At 59.2% G+C, this 15078-nt stretch overlaps 1 protein-coding gene across 1 annotated transcript in view; it reads right to left on the reverse strand.

The window, feature by feature from the left end:
- Positions 1-15078, reverse strand: part of GABBR1 (gamma-aminobutyric acid type B receptor subunit 1) — a 64235-nt gene that overhangs the window by 27166 nt on the left and 21991 nt on the right. The window contains exons 7-13 of the mRNA XM_084647154.1: positions 14194-14354; positions 11338-11472; positions 9880-10050; positions 9131-9232; positions 8369-8434; positions 6372-6563; positions 5812-6054 (exon numbers count right to left, since the gene is read on the reverse strand). Of these exons, the coding sequence (XP_084503280.1) occupies positions 5812-6054; positions 6372-6563; positions 8369-8434; positions 9131-9232; positions 9880-10050; positions 11338-11472; positions 14194-14354 (1070 nt within the window). The remainder of the gene's footprint in view (positions 1-5811; positions 6055-6371; positions 6564-8368; positions 8435-9130; positions 9233-9879; positions 10051-11337; positions 11473-14193; positions 14355-15078) is intronic.

Raw genomic sequence — 15078 nt, forward strand, 5'->3', positions numbered from 1 at the left:
TTCTCTCACTGGCTGGGTCTGAAGCCTCAGCCCCTCTGAACTTTGTCCCTGGACACTCCCTCCCCTCCAGGGTAGTGTCCTGCGCCTCTGGTGAGGTACCCTCCCGAATGTCAGGGTGTAGTGCCCCTTGCCAGCTCTGGCTATGGGTCACGACTAGGACGTTCTGAGGGTTGCTTGGCCAATCCTCTAGGTCAGCCCACATCAACACCTCAGTGGGCAAATGATGGTGCACCCCCATGTCCTTGGGACCCTCCTTGGCCCTCCATTTCAGATGTACCCACGCCATGAGCACCTTGAATGGGGTCCCGCTCACACCCATCAGGGTCAGGTAGGTATCGGGCACTACCCGATCTGGGGCCACCACCTCGGGCCGGGCCAGCGTCACCTCAGTGCCCATGTCCCAGTATCCACTTATCTTCCTCCCGTCCACCTCCAGGGGAACAAGGCACTCGCTCCGCAGGGACAACCCTGAGCCCACCCTGTAAACTGAGAACCTTGAGTCCGGAGCATCAAGCCCCTCAGAGAAGTGGATCTGGGAAACTCCTCCTCCTGAGCAGTTGGTAAGCTGCCAGCCCCAACTGCCTGGGAAGCCTGCCTCTCCTCCGACTGTGTCCCTACCCAGTTAACCCTGTGAGGGTTCGATTTGCTCAGTCTGTCCTTAAGCTTGGGGCACTGGAGCTATATGTGGCTTCTCTGCCCACAGTAATAACAATTCACGTTCGGTTGGTCCCCTCGAGCCAGTCGGTTGGTCCTGATACCGGTTGTTCCCCTTGAGAGGGGGTTCTTCACATTCCCCCTTTGTGGGGTCCCGGGATAACTCTCTCTCTGCACCGTGGTGGGCTTACTCTTTTGGGACTCCTCCGTTCCACCCCGACCGGTTGTCCACAAAATTGTTGGCCAGCTGCCCTCTGCTCTGCAGGTCCTCCGGCTTTTTGTCCTCAGGTCAGATGGGCAATGTTCATACAGGTGCTCCAGTACAACCAATTTAACCATGTCCTCCTTAGTCTGGGCTCCATCTGCGCACTTGTTGACATAGCCATCCATTCGGAGGAACAGTTCCAGATATATGTCCTCAGGGGTTTTACACTGTCTCTGGAACTTTTTCCAGTATGCCTCAAGAGTCATCCCAAACTTACGTAACAGGGCCTTTTTGAATAGTTCATAGTCCCTTGCCTCCACCCTTCCATTTGACTGTACATCCCTGCGGCTTTGAGGTCCAGTAAGGGGGTGAGAAACCGGAGCCTGTCTGCAGGGTCAACTCTGTGCAGCCCACAGGCCTTCTCAAAGGCCATCAGGAATTCATTTATGTCCTCCCCTTCCTTAAACTGGGACAGGATGTGCTTATCAAAGCTCCATGCAGTCCTGGGTCCCCCCTCACTCACTGCAGCAGGGGGCTCTCTGCTCCTCAGCTTTGCCAACTCCAGTTCATGCTGCAGCTGTTTCTCCCGATTCTCCAGCTCTTTCAGTTTTATCTCCCTCTTCCATTCCAGCTGCCTCAGCTCCAGCTATGGGGAGCTTGGCCGTGAGGATCCCCTGCTGGCCATGGGGGTCACAGTGCCCCTGGGACTTGCCTGGCTGCTTCTAGCTCCTCCCCTAGCCATAGGTAGGAAGGGCCTCGGAGTGCCCTTGGCAGCAGTCTGACCACTCCCAGCCGGTACAGATACCAGTGCCATCGCTGCATCTGCTGGGCTGCTTCCCTCAGGGACAGGGATCAGCTCCACCTAGCGATCCTCCTCCTCCAGCTGGGCAATCAGCTATGCTTTGATGCCTTTCCCTCTGCGAAGCCCCCTCTCCTTGCACAGCTCTAAAATGTCCCTCTTAAGGAAACGGTTATACATCTCCCCGCTGTTCCCAAGTTGTTGTGGACTCGCAGTCCTGTGTGCTCTCAGCTCTCCACAGTTTCCCGGAAGAACCCCTACTGTGCCAGCCCTTTTCCAGCTCACCACCTCACTCCCAGGGTCAAGCCACAGACTCCTCTGGCCCTGAAACTGCTCACTGCAGTCCCCAGGGGGACCCCATTACTGCAACAGTCCTTCTCGCTGGTCACACACTCCCAAGGGCCTAAGCGTAGCTCCTCTGCCTTCTGAAACCACTCCTTTCTGAGCCTTCAGCACACCTGGTCCTCGTTAATCCCCCTTTCATTTTGCTGCTCCCCAGTCACTTACTGCAGGAAGCGCCATCCATGAGACAAAGTACATCTCACTTCTCCCACCAGTTGTCACGGAGTGTGGGGGAGTCAGGGCCCTGCACCCCCCACTTCCTGCAGTTCACCATGACTCTCAGTCACCCAGTAAAACAGGAGGTTTATTAGATGACAGGAACATAGTCTAAAACAGAGCTTGTAGGTACAGAAAACAGGACCCCCTCAGACAGGTCCATCTTGGGGCAGGGAGCCCAGATCCAGGTTCTGGGCCTCCCCCAATCTCCCCAGCCACCTCCAAACTGAAACACCTTCCCGCTGCCTCCACCAGACACACCCCCAGCTCCTCCTCCAGCCTTTGTCCAGTTTCCTCCAGGGCAGAAGGTGTCACCTGGCCCCATCCCCCTCCTGGGCTCAGGTTACGAAGGGCAGCCACCATTGCCATCGTTCATGCTGCCCATCAAGTATTATCCCTCAGTGAAGTCACACCCTTATTTCCCATCACCATCTACTATTGGTGAAGTACCCCAGGGAAACGGAGGCACGCCCCTTGTTAGCAGAAGACAATAAACTAATAAAACTCCAGTGCAACATTACCAGGTTAATACTCCCTACTACGTCACAGGGGTTGGGTCAGGGGGCGCAGAGTCACGGTGCGCAGGGCCAGGGGCAGAGGATCACGGTAAGGAATCACAGAATCATAGAATATCAGGGTTGGAAGGGACCTCAGGAGGTCATCTAGTCCAACCCCCTGCTCAAAGCAGGACCAATCCCCAATTAAATCATCCCAGCCAGGGCTTTGTCAAGTCTGACTTTAAAAACTTCTAAGGAAGGAGATTCTACCACCTCCCTAGGTAACGCATTCCAGTGTTTCACCACCCTCCTAGTGAAAAAGTTTTTCCTAATATCCAACCTAAACCTCCCTCACTGCAACTTGAGACCATTACTCCTTGTCCTGTCCTCTTCTACCACTGAGAATAGTCTAGTACCTTCCTCTCTGGAACCATCTCTCAGGTAGTTGAAAGCAGCTATCAAATCCCCCCTCATTCTTCTCTTCTGCAGACTAAACAATCCCAGTTCCCTCAGCCTCTCCCCATAAGTCATGTGTTCCAGACCCCTAATCATTTTTGTTGCCCTTCGCTGGACTCTCTCCAATTTATCCACATCCTTCTTGTAGTGTGGGGCCCAAAACTGGACACAGTACTCCAGATGAGGCCTCACCAATGTCGAATAGAGGGGGACGATCACGTCCCTCGATCTACTCGCTATGCCCCTACTTATACATTCCAAAATGCCATTGGCCTTCTTGGCAACAAGGGCACACTGCTGACTCATATCCAGCTTCTCGTCCACTGTCACCCCTAGGTCCTTTTCCGCAGAACTGCTGCCTAGCCATTCGGTCCCTAGTCTGTAGCTGTGCATTGGGTTCTTCCGTCCTAAGTGCAGGACCCTGCACTTATCCTTATTGAACCTCATCAGATTTCTTTTGGCCCAATCCTCCAATTTGTCTAGGTCCCTCTGTATCCTATCCCTGCCCTCCAGCGTATCTACCACTCCTCCCAGTTTAGTGTCATCCGCAAATTTGCTGAGAGTGCAATCCACACCATCCTCCAGATCATTTATGAAGATATTGAACAAAACCGGCCCCAGGAACGACCCCTGGGGCACTCCACTTGACACCGGCTGCCAACTAGACATGGAGCCATTGATCACTACCCGTTGAGCCCGACAATCTAGCCAGCTTTCTACCCACCTTATAGTGCATTCATCCAGCCCATACTTCTTTAACTTGCTGACAAGAATACTGTGGGAGACCGTGTCAAAAGCTTTGCTAAAGTCAAGAAACAATACATCCACTGCTTTCCCTTCATCCACAGAACCAGTAATCTCATCAGAGAAGGCGATTAGATTAGTCAGGCATGACCTTCCCTTGGTGAATCCATGCTGACTGTTCCTGATCACTTTTGTCTCATGTAAGTGCTTCAGGATTGATTCTTTGAGGACCTGCTCCATGATTTTTCCAGGGACTGAGGTGAGGCTGACTGGCCTGTAGTTCCCAGGATCCTCCTTCTTCCCTTTTTTAAAGATTGGCACTACATTAGCCTTTTTCCAGTCATCCGGGACTTCCCCCATTCGCCACGAGTTTTCAAAGATAATGGCCAATGGCTCTGCAATCACAGCCGCCAATTCCTTCAGCACTCTCGGATGCAACTCGTCCGGCCCCATGGACTTGTGCATGTCCAGCTTTTCTAAATAGTCCTGAACCACCTCTTTCTCCACAAAGGGCTGGCCATCTATTCCCCATGTTGTGATGCCCAGCGCAGCAGTCTGGGAGCTGACCTTGTTAGTGAAGACAGAGGCAAAAAAAGCATTGAGTACATTAGCTTCTTCCACATCCTCTGTCACTAAGTTGCCTCCCTCATTCAGTAAGGGGCCCACACTTTCCCTGGCTTTCTTCTTGTTGCCAACATACCTGAAGAAACCCTTCTTGTTACTCTTGACATCTCTTGATAGTTGCAGCTCCAGGTGCGATTTGACCCTCCTGATTTCATTCCTACGTGCCCGAGCAATATTTTTATACTCTTCCCTGGTCATATGTCCAACCTTCCACTTCTTGTAAGCTTCTTTTTTATGTTTAAGATCCGCTAGGATTTCACCGTTAAGCCAAGCTGGTCGCCTGCCATATTTACTATTCTTTCGACTCATCGGGATGGTTTGTCCCTGTAACCTCAACAGGGTTTCCTTGAAATACAGCCAGCTCTCCTGGACTCCTTTCCCCTTCATGTTAGTCCCCCAAGGGATCCTACCCATCCGTTCCCTGAGGGAGTCGAAATCTGCTTTCCTGAAGTCTAGGGTCCGTATCCTGCTGCTTACCTTTCTTCCTTGTGTCAGGATCCTGAACTCAACCAACTCATGGTCACTGCCTCCCAGATTCCCATCCACTTTTGCTTTCCCCACTAATTCTTCCCGGTTTGTGAGAAGCAGGTCAAGAAAAGGTGCGGGGGTCACTCACTGACACCCCCTCAAAAGTGGAGGAGTTGAGGGCACGGTAGATCTCGTTGGTGATGCGGTGGGCGTTAAGGGGTTCAGCGTCAGGGGGCCGGGTTGGGGTCAGCAGGGTCGGGGGTGCAGGGTCAGGGGGTGCGGGGGTCACTCACCAACATCCTCTCGAAGGCAGAGGAGTTGAGGGAGCAGTAGATCTCGTCGGTGACAGGGCAGGCATTTGGGTTGGGGGCGCAGGGTCAGATCAGAGGTTGTTGGGTCGGGGTCAGGGGGGTGCGGGGTCGCAGGGTCGGTGTTGCAGGATCAGGGGCAGAGGGGGTCACTCACTGACACCCCCTCAAAGGCGGAGGAGTTGAGGGCCCGGTAGACTTCGTCGGTGATGGGGTGGGCGTTAGGGGGCGCGGGATGCGCATTAGGGGGTATGGGGTCGGGGTCAGGGGTTTGCGGGGTCATGTGGGCTCAGGGTCGCATGGGGTCAGGGTCAAGAGACGCAGGGGACACTCACCGACACCCGCTCAAAGGCAGAGGAATTGATGGCGCGGTAGATCTTGTCGGTGATGGGATGGGCATTAGGGGGCGTGGGATGGGTAGTAGGGGGCATAGGTGTCCGGGATCAGGGGGTCGTAGGGTTGTGGTTGCACAGGGTCAGGGGCACAGGGGTCACTCACCGACACCCCCTCAAAGGCGGAGGAGTTAAGGGCGCGGTAGATCTCGTCGGTGATGTTCTTGTTGTTGTAGTTGAAGTCCTCCAGTCGCAGTCCCTTCTTCACCAGCTCGGCCGAGGTCTTGTTAAGCGCCAGGGCCAGGGCCCAGATGGCATCATAGGCCAGCGGCGCCTCCTGGAAACCCCCCGTCTCCTCCGGGTTCTTGCCCAGCCGCTTCTGCAGCTTCTCAATGAACTCCTGGGAGGTCTGCAGGGCCAAGGGGTGGGAACAGTGAGCCAAAGGAACGGAAGTGATATGGGGGCCCACTGCCCCCTCCGTCTCTCTTCATCAGTCACCCCAGGTCTTCCTGTCCCATATTGACCCCCAGTCCCATTGCCCTCCTCCAAGGTCTTCTCTGATCCCCCTCTCCTTCCCAGTCTCTGCTGCCCCTCCACCCCAGCTCCCGTGCTCTCGCGTCCCCCTTGGCCCCCCCACCCCTCTAGTCCCTCATGCCCCGCAACTGCCCCCTCCTGTGTCGTCCCCACCCCCGGGCCTCCCAGGTGCCCGGGTCTCCCTGCCCTCACCATGTTGGAGATGCTTCGGGTGTTCTCAGGGTTCAGCATGACGATCTCGGTGGTGACATGCCCCTCCACCGCCTCCGCCATCTCTGCCTCTGTGCAGTTAATGGCAGGGTCCTTGATGCGAAACCAATTGTCGGCATACCAGCCAATCAGGAACCAGACGTACCGCTTCCCATACAGCTTCTCCTTGTACACCTGCAGGGAGGCACGTCCGAGAGACGTGCTCCCAGCTCAGACCAGCACGCTGCTCCATCCAGCCACCCAACCAACCCTCCATCCCCTACTTCCCCTCCATCCATCCATCTGTCCCCATGCGCCCCCCTCCATCCACCCATCCCCATGCGCCCCCTCTCCATCCATCCATCCCCATGCGCCCCCTCCATCCATCCATCCATCCATCACCATATGCCCCCCTCCATCCATCCATCCTTCCCCATGCGCCCCCTCTCCGTCCGTCCATCCTTCCCCATGCACCCCCTCTCCATCCATCCATCCATTCCCATGCGCCCCCTCTCCATCCATCCATCCATCCATCCCCATGCACCCCCTCTCCATTATCCATCCATCCCCATGCGCCCCCCTCCATCCATCCATCCCCATACACCCCCTCTCCATCCATCTATCCCCGCCCCCCCTCTGATCTAGCTAAGCTCTGTACCTCTATGTTTGGATCCACCTGTCACTTTCCACACATCCCCTCCCCACCCCCCAGGCCTTGTTCACACACACACACACATGCTGTCCATCTGTCTCTCTATGGTGGTAGTTATCTGTACAGCCCACTAGGTGGACAGTTACACCGCTATCAAGGGTCTGAGGCTAGTCTGGCTGTTCCCAGACTCCCGGATGGGGAAGGGAATCACCTCCACTGAGACAGGGCACTTGGAGACCAGTACAACTGGGCCAGGTGAGGGGCTGCGCAACTGTGACTGACCCAGTATCAAACCACCCATAAGAGACACTATTACACATAGGCACTGACACCCGGCAGTGCAGGCCTGGGTCCCTACAGCAGAGACATGCAGGCCACAGGCTGCGACAGCAGAAGTGGCACAGACAAGATCTCGGACTGGGGGGTGGCACTGGGGGTGTCATGGGAGGCCGTGGGGCTTCGCCCCACATCACCAGAGAGCCATGGAGACGCTAGGGGGAGCCCCAGAGATGTTCGGGGAGCTGGGTGAGGAGCAAGAGAGAGAGCAGAGACAGATCTGGCTGGCTAGGCTCAGCAGTCTCCTGTTGTGTGTGTTGTGTGGTGTGTGTGTTGTGCAGCGTGTGCATTGTGGGAGATGGGGCCTGTGCGTTGAGGCGTTGTGAGGCGTGCGCGTTATGGGGTGTGTGTGCGCTGTGGGGCACATGCACGCTGCGGGGGGTGGGGCGTGTGCGCATGCACTGCAGGGGGTGGGGCGGGCGTGCTGCAGGGCACGCATGCTTTGCAGGGTGTATGCATTTTGCGGGGCGTGCGTGTGTTGCGGGGCGTGGGGCTTGCGTTTGTTGCAGGGCTTGTGTGTGCTGTGGATGTGTGTAGGGATGTGGGGTGTCTCCCTGCAGTTATCTGGCACACAATGGGGCAGGAGGGGCGAGGCTGAGTCAGGGGCCCATCCCAGCAGGGCTTTGTGGGGCGGCTGCAGTGTCTCCCCAGGGAAGGGGGGACCCCTGACTTGGACCATACACAGCCCAGCAATTCTGGTGCTGGCCTCTGGGGGACTGGAGGGGACAGGGCCCCGGTGTCTGGTACTATGGGAGGTAGCCATCCTTGCTCCTCTGCCCCCCAGCTCCTCCCCAGACCTGGGGCATCCCCCAATGGCTGCACCCCAGCACTGAGCCTGACTCCCCCATCCCAGCTGCCCCGCCCCAGTGCTGACCCCACCTCTTCCACCCTGGCTGCCCCCCAGTATTGAGTCCAGCCCAGCCCCGCTTCTCCCGTGGCTGCCCCCCTAGAACAGAGCCCGCCCCCCCCACCTGGCTGCCCCCCAGCACTTAACCCCACCCCCAGGTCTCACCTCACAGAAGACCTTGCGTGCTTCAGTCTCATAGAAGAGCCCCACGATGATGCGGGCGTCCTGGCGCTGTGGGGAAGGCCACCAAGGGGGAGGGGGGGAACTGTCACAACCCACGTGAACCGGGGGTAGACACGGTTACACCCCTGCTCTACCTCCAGACACGCCAGCACAGACCCCAACCCCATGTACCTCCACAACAACTCACTGCCGCTCACTCCACTCCCCAGACCCTCACTCACCACTTGACAGGCAGTTGCCCATTTGCATACGTTTTCATATCTTTGCACGGCTCCGAGCATTCCCCACCCCCATGTGAGGCTGTGACAACCTCCATGGGAGGATGGAAGGTGTCCTATGGGTCCTGCCAAACCTGGGGGCACCCTGGGTCCCTGACCACTTTCCCCCCCTCCCTGATCCCCAGATCCCAGGGGAGCCCTGTTGTGTGTCTGGGTGCTGTCCCAGGGCAAACCAGCAGCAGATGGACAGATGGATGGACAGAGTGCCCGACTGGGAGGGGGCGTGGGGAGCACAGGGGGGATGGGGGTGGGGCAGGGTTTCCCACCAGGGAAGATAGGGAGAGCCCCCCATCTGCCTAGCCCAGCCCCAGGCACCCGCCAGCCATCGGCTCATCCTCACCGTGCTCTGAGCTTCCCCCCACTCCAGGAGCCCAAGCCCCCACCATCTTACCCTTAGGTACCCCGCTCCAACCCTAGGCCCCTCCTCCCGCAGATCCCCCCAAGCCCCAGCTCGGGGGTCTCTCACCTTGAGGCTGCGGACGGGTGCGGCAGGGTCGGAGAAGAAGCTCTGGCGGAAGGTGATCTCGATGCCAGCCTCCTTCACCCGCTGGTCCAGGTCATCTAGGGTCTGCGAGGGGAGGGGGCATGGAGAAAGAGCAGAGAGGGTCAGGGAGAGCTGGGGAGCTAGTGGGAGGGGGCATATGAGGGAGAGCAGGAAGCTCTGCGGCATGGTGGGGACAGGGAGTGAGGGTCAGAAGGGAGCCGGGGGCACCGGGAGGGTACTGGGGGGGGATGAGGGGCATTGGGCAGGGGGCACCGTGGGATCCAGGGTGGCTGTAGGAGTCAGAAGCACTGGGCACAGGAGTCTGGGGTGGTTGCGAGGTCAGGGGCGCTGTGTGGGTCACGGTGTTGTGGGGGTTGGGGGTCTGGGTCACTGTGGGAATCGGGAGCCCAGGGTGGCTGCAGGGGCAGGGGTCCTATGCCCCGAGGGGGGCAGGGAGGATGTGGTGGGGTGGGGACCAGGATCTGGGGCACCGTGGGGGTCGGGGCCCGGTGCTTCATGGGAGTCAAGGAGGTTGTTGGGGGCAGACTCCTGCGGCGATCAATGGTCCAGGGCACCATGGGGGTCACGGAAGATGTGGGGGGCAGATCCCTGTGCGGGTCAGGGGCCCAGGGTGCCATGGGGGTCTGGGAGGATGTGGGAGGCAGATCCCTGTGGGGGTCAGGGGCCCGGGGCTCCGTGGGGATCAGGGGGCTGGGGCGCCACAGCCATACCGAGGTGAAGACCTCCGTGGTCTGCTGGATGGTCGCGATCTTGGTCCAGCCCCACTTCTTGAAGAGCTGGACGCGCGTGGGGTTGTGCAGCGTGGCCGAGGGGTGGGTGCGGAAAAAGGTGGGGAAGCGCTGGCGATTGGAGAGCGCTGGGGAGCTGGAGCCATATGACAGCTATGGGGGGTGGGGGGAAGAGCTGACTCAGGGCGGGCACCCCAGCACATGCCCCCACAACACCCCAATGCCCAGCCCTGCCACCCCAACACCCCCCTAACCCACGCACCAACAATACCCTGACACTCAGCCCCCCCCCACAATACCCCAACACCCAGCCCCCTCCCCCAACAGTCCCCCAACACACCCACTCCAATACAATACCCCGACACCCAGTCCCCCACGCTAACACACTCACCACAACACACACACACAATACCCCAACACCCAGCCCCCCACCCAAACACTCCTCCAACACACCCACACCATATCCTGACACTTATTCCCCACAAAATACAGTACATACAACATCTCCTACCCCAACACACACAACATCCCAAGACACGACTTCCTGTGATCAAGTGGGAATATTTCATAATGTTTTGCATGAATACAGTGTGTGCCTCAGTTTCCCCCATATGCTGCACAGTTGACTAGGTGGGGGAAAAAGTTGTTTACTCTTTGCAGAGATCCAGGGATGACTGACACCTGGCTGCCCCATGCCAGGAAGAGTCACAGAAGACAACTGCCTGGATATTCGGTACCTAGCGACTACCAACCATGGCTGACCCTCCGCAGGAAGCCAACCAGGTTTGACCAGCTGGAGAACAAAGGGCCGGAGGACAATGTTTGCCCGGGAACAAGCACAAAGGACAGAGGATGGGCCCGGTGGGGTTGCGAGAAGCGGGAGAAGTTTCTGGACAGGGCCAAAGAAGGGGTCAGAGGAGAGCTCTAGGCTCTGAACTGACCCAGATGGACCGTGCTGTTCTCTGTGCTACCCAAAGACTTGGCATGCTATGTTCCGGATGTCTAACAACCCTCCTGCATTCACAACGCTGGCGGGGAGGCACTGCAGCTTAAGGACACCAGAGGTGCATAGCTCCCTTTGAGGGGAAGGAGTATCCCTCTGTCGGGGAGCCAATCCAGGTGGACTCGCCGCAGGGAGCTCACGGTGCAAGGCAGGGGTATTCCAGGCTCTGAGGTTCAGTGCCAGGAGGCACTGAAGCCAAGGGGCCCACCCAGGGGAGAGAGAATGACCCTAAGGGGGCTGCCGCACTGGAGGGGTCCTCCCAGGGGCTATTCCAGAGCTTTGTGAGATCCATGAAACTTCCCCACACACACACCAACCCTCACACAACCACCACACTCACACATACGAATCCTTACAACCCTTCCCCATGATGTAACCTCCCCTTGCCCCTTCACACCCCAGAGACACACCCGCACCAATCCCCCAGCCCCTCTCACCACGATGAGGTTCCACATGCGGGCGGCCTCGGCCACCAGAGTGGAGACGCTGCTGCAGCCGGGCATAAGGATGATCTTGATGGGGTCATTGTAGAGCAGTTCGTACAGGTACTTGGTGGCCTGGCCTGGGTCGCACTGTGGGGCACAGACCCAACATCACGCCCATTGTATACCCTACCCCAGCTCTAACCCCATACCCCACCATGCTGCTCCCACCCCCAGGATAGAACCCAGGAGTCCTGACTGCCAATTCACCCAGCTCTATACCAAGAGTCCTGACTCCCAGACTCCCCACTAGATCCCATTTCCCTCCCACAGCCAGATATACAACCCAGGAATCCCCCCTGCTCTAATCCACTAGACCCCACTCCCTCCACACCAGACCTGGGGATAGAACCAAGGAGTCCTGTCTCCAAGCCCCCCTGCTCTAACCACTAGACCCCACAGCCCTCCCAGAGCCAGGGATGGAATCCAGGAGTCCTGGCCCTCTGCCCCCTGCCCCAACTCCTCTCTGGACGTCACAGCCCACCTTCCCTATCCTGGCTGGACACCAGGAGGGGCCCATGAATTATTCAGGGCATGGCAGCTGTGGGAGAGATCAGTTTCCATGACAACCCTATCAGCAGGAGAAGCAGCTTGTGCTGCCATGGCAACCTGTCAGCCACAGGGAGCAGGGGACATGGGGGGGGCAGCTGGGGAGCTAAGGGGGAGCAGGGAGACACAGAGAGGTAAGGACACAAAGGCAGGGGAGATACTGAGACATGGGGACAGGCAGAGAGATCAGAGAGAGAAGGAGGTGGGGATAGATAGATAGATAGATAGATAGATAGATAGATAGATAGATAGATGCGTATAGGGAATAAAGCTGTAAGGGGACATCAGGTTTCACTCTTAATACTGTGCGTTTTGAGAAGAGAAGTTTTAGTTTCTTGGGAATTTTTTTTCCAAATGTTATTGAAATATTTGCTCCCCAGGGAACAAAAAGGGGGGAGAGAAAAGCAGTTCACCCACACCCTACCGAGATCCCACCTTTCCGAGCAGAGAATAGCAACAACCACCCCCTCCCACAGGAATATTCTGCAGACTTTCCCACTCCAGCCAATTCCTTGGGTACACTTTAGACAGCTCTCCTGGTGACAGACACAAAGAGGGAGCATGGCTGGGGAGCATGAGGGGGCAGAGTGGGAGTCCTGGCTCCCATCCTACCCATTCTACCTCACCAGACCCCATTCCCCTTCCACAGTCAGGGATAGAACCCAGGAGTCCTGGCTCCCATCCTCCCTGCTCTAACCCACTAGACACCACTACCCTCCCAGAGGCAGGGATAGAACCTGGGAGTCGTCGCTCCCAGCCCCCTCCCCACTTCTAGCCCACCAGATCCCACTCCCCTCCCCAAGTCAGGGATAGAACCCAGGTGTCCTGACTCCCAGCCCTTCTCTACCCCACTAGACCCCACTCCCCTCCTAAAGGCAGTCCCTGAAGAAGGGACTGGAATAAAGGAGGTGGGTGTGAGGGATGGAATGAGCAGGGATGAGTGTGCCAGGACAGAGTGACTCTGAGTGCCCCAGGGAACCAGGGAGTGGGCGTGTAAGAGAAGGGCTGAGCACCGAGTGCACAAAAAGCCAGTGAGTGTGTAACAGGCCAGGTGTACATGGAGTGGAGTGAGTGTGAACCAGAGCCAGCAAGGGCAGACCTGAGTGTGGGAGCACAGGAGAGTATGAGAGGGGCAGGGTGAGTGTGGGAGGGGCAGCACAAGGGAATGGGGGGGAGGGGCCCCGCAGCAAAGGGTGTGTGTGAAGGGGCAGGGTGAATGCGCCAAAGGCAGCTCAGGGAGTGTGAGAGGAGCAGGGTGAGTGTGCAAGGGGCAGCACAGGGCAGTGTGAGAGGGGCAGGATGAGTGTGCAAGAGACACAGCACAGGGGGCATGCAACTTTCAGTGTCTCCCCTCCAGCCATTTGCCTCCCCAGCACAGCCCCCCCCACCCACTTCTGGAATGCCGCCTCCTCCTCCCATTGCCCCTCACCAGTGCCCCCCAGGCCCACCTCCCTCCTGATGGTGCCACCTGAGCCCTGCTCACCTTGCTGTGGGTACCCCACTGTCCGGTTCTGTACCCCTGGTATCCCATGTGCCCAGCCCAGTGCCCCTGAGCTCACCTTGATGTTGGTGCCCCCCATGCCCAGCCCTGTGCCCAACCCCATTGGTGTCCCCCTTACCCCCCAGGTCCCTGTGCTGTCAGTACCCCCCATGGCTAGCCCTCCACTCCCTGCTGATGCCCCCCATTTGGTGCTCTGTGTGCCCAGCCCTGTTGGTGCCCCCTTGCTCCCTGTGCTGTTGGTGCCCGATATGCCCCGTGTCATCTGTGCTCCCCAGCTCCACGCCCCCTATACTCAGCCCTGCACCTCCTGTGCCCAGTCCTGCACCCCCCCAAACCCATCCCTGTGGCCCCCACCGGTGCCCCCATGCCCAGCCCCTCAACCTTCATGCCCAGTCCCGTGACCCCTGTGCCCAGCCCCGTGTCTCCCGCTGGTGCCCTCCGTGCCCAGCCCCACACCCCTGCCGGTGCTTTGCACCCCCAGCCGGTACCCCCCGTGCCCAGCTCCTTGACCCCCACAGGTGCCGAGCCTCGCGCCCCCCGCAGGGGCTCCCCGTGCCCAGCCGCACACCCCCATGCCAGTCCAGCGCCCAGGCCCGTGCCTCCCGCTGGTGCCCTCCGTGCCCAGCCCCGCACCAGTGCCCCGCGCCCCCCGCAGGGGCCCCCCGTGCCCAGCCCCTCGCCCCCCACTGGTGCCGACCCCCGCGCCCCCTGCCGGCTCCCCCCGTGCCCAGCCCTGCGCCCCCCACGGGCGCCCCCCGCACCTTGCTGTCGTGGTGGATGAGACGCAGCTCGTGGTCCGGCAGGATGTCCCGGCGGCGGTTCACGTCCTCCAGCGCCATGCGCACGGCGGGCAGACAGGCCTGGCCCCCCGGCCAGCCGCCGCTCATGGGGAAGAGCGCCCCGATGTGCACCGCCCGCCTGCCTGCGGCCAGCGGCCAGCCCGTCAGCAGCAGCAGCGGCAGCAGCGCGGCGGGGCGCATGGCCGGGCCGGGCCGGGCCGCTCAGGGCTGGGGCGCGCGGGGGGCGGCGGCGGCCCGGGGCCCGGCCATGGCGCGCGGCTCTGCGGCGGCGGGGGGACCGGCCGGGAGGGACGCGGCGCGGGGGCGGGGGATGCGGTGATGCAGCGAGGGGGAGGGAGGCAGGGGAGTGGGAGGAGCGAGGGAGGGAAGGGGGACGGATGGAGGGATGCAGGGAGGGGGAGAGATGGAGCGGAAGGATGGAAGTATGGAGGGGAGGAGGAAGAGGATTCAGGGATACAGGTATGGGAGGGGGAAGGATGGAGAGGTGGGGGAGGAGCAAAGGGAGGGAAGGGGGAGGGATGCAGGGATGGAAAGGGGAGGGAGAATATTGAGGGAGGGAAGGGGAAGGATGAGCGTGGGCAGGAGAGGAGCGAGGGGAAGGAAGGATGGAAGAATAGGGGATGGGATGGGGAGGGGAAGAGGGATGGAGGGGAGAGGGGATGGAGAAATGAGAGGGGAGGGAAAGGATGGAGGGAGGGAGCTGGAAGGATGAGAGTGGGCAGGGGAGGGATGTGGGGGAGGGAAGGATACAGGGATGGGAGGGGGAGGGGAGGAGGAAGGATGAGAGTGGAGAGGAGAGGGACAGAGAGGGGAGGCGCTGGGAGGGGGAAGATGTAGGGATAGGAA

Source organism: Lepidochelys olivacea, assembly GCF_965140295.1.
Source record: "Lepidochelys olivacea isolate rLepOli2 genome assembly, chromosome: 14".
Taxonomy (NCBI): domain Eukaryota; kingdom Metazoa; phylum Chordata; order Testudines; family Cheloniidae; genus Lepidochelys; species Lepidochelys olivacea.